Source organism: Limulus polyphemus, unplaced genomic scaffold, assembly GCF_000517525.1.
Source record: "Limulus polyphemus unplaced genomic scaffold, Limulus_polyphemus-2.1.2 Scaffold4654, whole genome shotgun sequence".
NCBI lineage: Eukaryota > Metazoa > Arthropoda > Merostomata > Xiphosura > Limulidae > Limulus > Limulus polyphemus.
Genome location: NW_013670264.1, coordinates 22,838 through 30,017, shown reverse-complemented (window position 1 = coordinate 30,017; position 7,180 = coordinate 22,838). Strand labels below are relative to the sequence as shown.

Below are 7,180 nucleotides of genomic sequence, written 5' to 3'. Positions count from 1 at the left end.
AAATTTCACACGTGTAGGATGTAATACAAAATAATTTTTTTTGGTTTTATATATGCTTTTTAAAATATAAAATGTTAAAAAAATCATAAATTACTATATCAATACCACAGAATTCCACTATAATTTATCAAGCTTCATAACTAAGCTGTATTTGGGTCTAAAAAGAAAAGACTTTTTTGAGCTCACTAATGTCTTATCTTACTGCTTGGAATCTAGCATGAAAAGAAAGAGTTTCCTGTGCAAATACTTTGCAAAGGCTGAGAAAACCACTAGAGGTACATTCTGAGCTTTTGATTGGTCATACACACATCATTGGGCAAAGTATATGTACATAAGCAAGTATTTTCAAAAATGGAAAAGGTGGTGGGGCCACCTTAGTTGATTCAATAAATATATTAATACCTCAGAAAATAGAAACACAGGAGGTTCTTATCTTATATTATAGCTTGTCAATATCAGTAATTTGAGTATCTAATTCATAAGAAACTATAGATTTTGTATTTGGACATCATAAACATCTAATCTGAACCGATGCTGCATTCAATGTACCACGTGACACACAAAAGTTGATATTTAGGATTTTTTTTTATATTTACTTTTAAATTAAGAAATTAACTAATGTATAATATGAAACTTTGACTTATAATTTACAATTTGATACCAAACTTATTGACATACATTCATAAAATAGAAGTTCAATAATGTTTTGAATGCGAGTCTACAAAAATGATAACATGGACACTGACCCGTGACCATAGGAAGACCTGTCTCGGTAGGGTTAACATAAATCATTCAATATAATATAGATATTACTTAGGCCTTCAGTCTTATTTGTCTATGTAGTAAACTAGAAAATCAAACACACTTGGCAAGCCCACCTGTCACATATCATCTTTCACAAATTGTTAACAGTTCACTGATGTTTTACATTATATTATTTATAACCAATAGAAATTCAATGTTTTAATCTATCAAATGATATATTATATTACATTATTTTCTGTACAGATAATTGTCTACTTTGCCTCCACTTTGAGATTATTCTCACATGATCACATCTATGAGCTTAGTTGAATTTCTAAAGGCTCTTATTGCATAGTTAGAAAGTCAAAAAATCATGATAGTTATGGGACATTGTCTGCTTTTTGTGTGTTATTATTCTGTGTTCTTAGGTGCATTATTTATTTAAACAGAAAATTACGTAATATAGTAGTATCATTAGAATAAAAAAGCAGGAAGTTTCACTGACAGTTGACAGCAAAAAAAAAAATAACACTCAGGTAAGTACTATACTTTTTGTTTTTCATATGTATTTTTTATTATAAAAGTAACTAAAATGTAAAAATTATAAAGTTATCAGGTTAGACTAGGTAAGTTAACGAACAAAAAAAAATCTTCAGAAGATATGCTCACAAGCAGCTTGAATGTTACACAATTCAATATGGTTATGTGAGCTACATATTCACCAAGTGATTTACAACTTGTGTGGTGGGATTATTAGTTAGACACTATTCAAAGGGCAGTAAAACAATAAAATTTAAGTAAAAGCAGAAATATACTGTTACGAGCTTTAAGATATTCAGAATGAACAACTGTGGTTTCCTGTTACAATGTGCAGTCATTCTAGAAATAAAAAAGATTAATTTAAATTTATTTTGTATTTTTCTCTATGGTGGTTATGAGGTCAGTCAAATTGACCAAATGCATATACAGTTAAGGTAGAGAAAATAGAAGATAACATATGAAGCTTTACTGAAAAAAATAAATAAAAACATTTCATATTTATTTAGGTTTTAGAGATTATGCAAATGAAGTTTGAGATTTATCAGATGAAGAAATGTATTTTTAATCTTAACATGAAAATCACTTTGCACTCGATTTTGTGTGTACAAAAGATTTGTAACACTTAATGAAAGCTTATAAAGTTTCATAAAAATACACAAAACATATTAAAAGTTATAGTATGAAAACTATGATGGTCATTTTGGGGTAACAAATTTGGTCAAATCAGCCAAGCTTGTAGTAAGAGAGTTAACAAAATGAAATTTTTGTTATAGACCTTTTTTTTTTTTCTATATATGCATATATTTTGGTCAAAAATGTAATTGGGCTTACGGAATGCATGCTAGGTATGTACAACGAAACAAAAGCAATACAGAAACCCAAGGAACATTAAAGTGAAAATGTATGGGACAACTTCCCTAAGTATCACATTAAGTAAAAAGCTAGCATAACTGACATTTTGAGCTTTGAAGGAACAAAACTAGTTTGCACCAACCCCAACAATTTCTTTAAATTTCAAACGCTGATTGTAAACTTTCAATGCTCTCAACATTCCTTTCATCTATAAACCTTGTATTCCCAGGAGCTATTTGTATATAAACCTTGTATGCTTATATTTGTGTCATGCCTGAGGAAGACAGCCAAAAGTACTGTCAAAATATGTTGTATGTTTTCTACAATAAATATTATTGTGCTTCCCTACACATGTACACAGCTACCTAACACCGATGAACAATTTCCAAGACCAGCAAATTTAATAACTCAAATGTTTCATTACTTAGTAGCATAGAAATGCAACTGATGAACTAGCTACTCTAAAGGTCAAATGCATATTTCATTCATCAGTTCAGTTTGTCTATTATTAGACTGGTAACTAATAAAGGCCCCATATATTAGGCATAAACACAATTTTAATTTTTTTTTGCATACACTGTAATAAATATTGATGTTATGAAATCAAAACAGCATACAGTGCTTTGTTACACTGAAACATACTTTTATGTTTACTTCTCTATCTAATACCTTTTGATCAAGGGTATTGCTCTAAAAAAGTGACAAGTACCTTGGCAAAGGTCCCTATTTGCATGACCAAAAGGCATGTATAAAATACTCTTACTGCATGTCTTAAACAACTGTACAATTAATATAAATGTCATAAACTTAAATAGAATGGTGCAATAAATTAACTTTCAATATGTATATAAAGATGCCTTTTTATCAAAATGGACTCTTAATAAAAAAGCAATGTGATGTATCTTTAACAATTACTCTTTCCATAATATAAGTCAGAATCATTCCATACTGTGTATTCCTATCAAGCCACAACAGAATCTTGTTTTACTGTAAAACATCAATTCACTGAAACTAAACACAAGTAAGTGAAAAGAATTACTAAATATACCATACTTGAGCTTGAATCTGTATCAGACAAAGATTTTTCTTTGTTTGGGGATCTTTCCTGGGAACTATCATCAGATCTGTTTTAAATTAGAAAAAATAACAACTAAAACTTCAGTATAAATGGATAATTTTATTACAAAGATGACTATTACTGGCTTGCCCCAAATCCAATACGACTTTATTTCATTCAACATAGTGGTAATTTATACAAAATCACAAAGATTTATCTTATTCAACACAATATAAAACTGATCAGATTTTCTAGTAAAGTAAATGTGGAAGTATGAATTACAGTATATTAAAAAAACAGAAAGGCAATATATACACAAATTTAATGTAATCAATCACAAATTAAAATCATGTAGACCAAAAAAGAAAAATTTATACCAGTTGTAAAACAGCTTTAAAATATGTATAACCTTGAACTTCTTCAGTTGTTTGCATAAATCTTATTCTTATTTTTTAGTTACTTATATAAGTTTATTATTTTTTTAGTCATATGCATAAATTTTTATTATTATTCTTTAGTTACATGCATAAATTTTTCACTATCAGTATTTTTTAATTATTTGCATAAGTTTTTTCATTATTGTTCTTTAGTTACTAATATTTATTTCTTATATACTATATTTATTATTGTTGTACATCACTTTTCACCTAAAGTTTGGAAATTAAAAAAATAGCATATCACTTAACACCTTTGGGGAGTAATTTACACTGCTATCTTACTCTAATTTATACCCTTGATCAGGTGTTCTGTAAGTTTTGTTTTTGTTCTAAAGGATATAAATTTACTTATGAATGATTGTGTTAGAGTATTTTCATAAATTATTTGTAACATTAATATTTCACCATTTAATGTTTATAGCTTACATGTACATACACACACACAAACAAATCCACAAACAGAGTAGGGTCCAAATGCCCAAGGCCAGAGGATTTCTTTGAAATAAAATGGCATAACTACTAGACTCTCACTTGCATTTGATAATTTTTGCAGCATATGGTTAGGATATTATAAAGAAAAACAGGAAACAAAAATCACTATCAATATGAACTACCACTCATTGAAACTCCTCCTAACTAAATCATATCCTCCTTGCCAGTGACATTTTTACTATTCTTGCAAAACAATCCATTGTAATGCTATTTACTATGTACCAAACACCCCTTCAAATGTCCTTTTGATTAATAAATTGTTTATATTGCAGATGTCTAAATAAGATGCTTATTGATCACTGTACAACTAAGTTTTATATTATGCTAAAAGTATCATTATATATGGAAATGAATATGTCATAAGAGTTCAATGAAGGTGATTAACTTGTTACTTCCCAACTGTGAATTTCTAAACAAGTTATGCAAAGATGTGGAGAAGCTAAAATGAAACAAAGAGCTTTAAATGAAAATCATTAAGTGAAAGAATGAAGGTAGCTAATGCAAATGATGATTGCTATATTAAGCTAACATCCCTATCAGACAGATTCAAGAACAGTTAAATGTTCAATATCACTACAACTACAGTGAAGACTTGCAAGTTTTAGGTGATGAGGAAGCACTGTAGTGTTGACCTTTGTTAAAAAATTTAAGTAATGCCAAATGATTAGTATGGGTCCAAACACAAAACATTTAGCAAAGAAGGCTGGAAGAAGGCCCATTTTATACCAGATTCAACATTTGAAATTTTAAAGTCGTTGTAGATAGTATTTGTAACAAAAATCAGGTGAGAGCACCAGAATGCAATCACTCTTCTATTAACTATTAAAAAGAAACATAAAGAAAACATTCTACAAGTTATGAAATTTCCTCCCCAATCACTGGACTTAAATCCCACTGAACATTTATGGGAAACCTGAAGAGGCTGAAAGAAGAACACCAGTTAACAAGTCTCAATATGCTATGGAATGTCATGCAAGACTGTTGGTATGATGTTGATCAATGCCATGATAAGATCAAACAATCATAACAACAAAGAAAGGATACACTAATATACTGACTTACATAAAAGTTAATTATATTATTGTTCATATGTCTTATGTAATTATATATCTAAGTCATTTCTGTATGATGTACAGTTAAGATATGCATATAGCAAATGCAAGACACTAATGTGTTACAATTTTTCTCCTGGACTCAAATGTTTGGGACCTACTATGTAATAAAATAGTCTACTTCAGCATTTAAATTAAAGTAATTTAATGCAGTTTCTTAAAATTGTGTGTTTTGCTTTAATAGTTTAGAAACATTTTATCAACTAGAAACTTGCTGCACAAGAGTATCCTGTGTCTAAAACACAAGTCTAATGATTTTTTTTTCCTAACCACAAAACTCACATATTCTCAGGTTGCCTTTCAGGAGAATGCCCCCAGACATCTTTGACACCAATTTCACCAATTCTTTCTCTTTCTTTTCTTCTCCTAAATGAAACAAAAATTATAAATACATATATATTGTTCAGCTCAGTAATTTTGTTTTGATGCTGTTACACTTGGCTTTCAACAGATAATTTGAAGACTTGTTAAAAAACAAATTAAATGAAGATAATTCTCGAAGAAATAATTAAATTTAACACCTCATTTGTGGTATATACTGAATTTACATTTATTCAACATTATTAAAACAAGTTTTTACATCATGTAAATCAGTGGTTCCCAACCTGGGGTTTGCAAAGGTAATACCATCTCATTAAACAAGTAAGTTTTTTAACACTGCTGTTTTTTTAATTGCACACTCAGTTACATATGTCTTTTATTTCATAGTGAAAAATGGGAAAACAAGTTAATTATTAGTAATTGTAAAACAGTTTGTTGGATAGATGGAATCTTTCAAAAACATGGGGTTCATGAGGGAAAATAATAATAATAAAAGGGGTCCTTGGTGGTGAAAAGGTTGGGAACCACCAATTTAAGTAACTTTAAGATTTTCAAAAAGAGCTGTGTACAATCTTGTACTTGTTTCTAATCCTAATAATTGTGACAGCTACAGAATGCTACACTAGTACCTAATGCAACATCAATTTTACCAGGACTAACAGGATATCAAGTAATTTTCTATTCAACTGCTACTTTTTTAAAGTTTAACTGAATATCACTCTGACTTCTGATTAACAATGTATTTTTCTTACAGTAGTCTCTTGCTTAAAATGTTATCATAATCTCTATCAGACTTGCTTTATCAGTATGTGTTGCCAAAACACTATTTAGAAACTTGTGACTAGTGCCATGAGTCCAGAATATTTTCTCCAAGAATATATGCAAGAACAAAACCTTTTAGGAATATTCCCCAAAGTAAAAGAATATTGAAAATATTGAGATTTTCTTTTATTAACATATTTTCAGTCTTTTTTTTTAAAATTACCCAGCTTAATCTTGTGTGCACATCCAACACAGCCATCACATATCCACTGGGAATGGACATCCGGGGGACAGAAGAAAGGTGGAAAGCAAAGTTGGGTGCATCTTCAGTCCATCACCAAGCAGCATTGGGAATGTATCATCCAGTCCACGGTAGGAAGATGGTACCCAGTCACACACATATGTGAAATTAAGGAACCCCAGGTATAGAGTGGCTATGGCACATTGGATCCTCTACCTTTCACCTCTCATACGGGAACTGGTAGGGAATATGACCCTCCATACCAATGACCTGCATCATCATGTGTACAAATCCAACACAATCATCACCTTATTTGGCAAAAACCAACATCTGGGGGATGATATGAAGGTGGATAGCAAAGTACGGGTGCATCTCCAGTCCATCACCAGGTGGCACTGGGAATGTATCGTCCAGTCTTTGGTAGGAGGAGGGTACCTGGCCGCACACATGAGAGGACTTATGTGGCTGAACCATTTTCGAATAACACCCAATCCCTTGGAATCGACATCCGGAGAATGGTAGAAAGGAGGAATGTCCGAGCTGTAGGTAGAAAGGAGGAATGTCTGATCTGTAGGGGCAACTGCATTTTTTGTTAATTATTCGTGTATATATATATATATAT

At 30.6% G+C, this 7,180-nt stretch overlaps 1 protein-coding gene across 2 annotated transcripts in view; it reads right to left on the bottom strand.

Moving 5' to 3' along the window:
- Positions 1-2,680: 2,680 nt before the first annotated feature.
- LOC106471497 (NF-kappa-B-activating protein-like) overlaps positions 2,681-7,180 on the bottom strand; it is a 14,884-nt gene continuing 10,384 nt past the window's right edge. Inside the window, exons 3-4 of one of the 2 annotated variants that reach the window (XM_022400106.1) lie at positions 5,517-5,600; positions 2,681-3,260 (exon numbers count right to left, since the gene is read on the bottom strand). In XM_022400106.1, coding sequence (XP_022255814.1) covers positions 3,134-3,260; positions 5,517-5,600 — 211 coding nt within the window. In that variant the 3' untranslated portion in view covers positions 2,681-3,133. The remainder of the gene's footprint in view (positions 3,261-5,516; positions 5,601-7,180) is intronic. The other variant, XM_013932097.2, reaches the window with a different exon arrangement.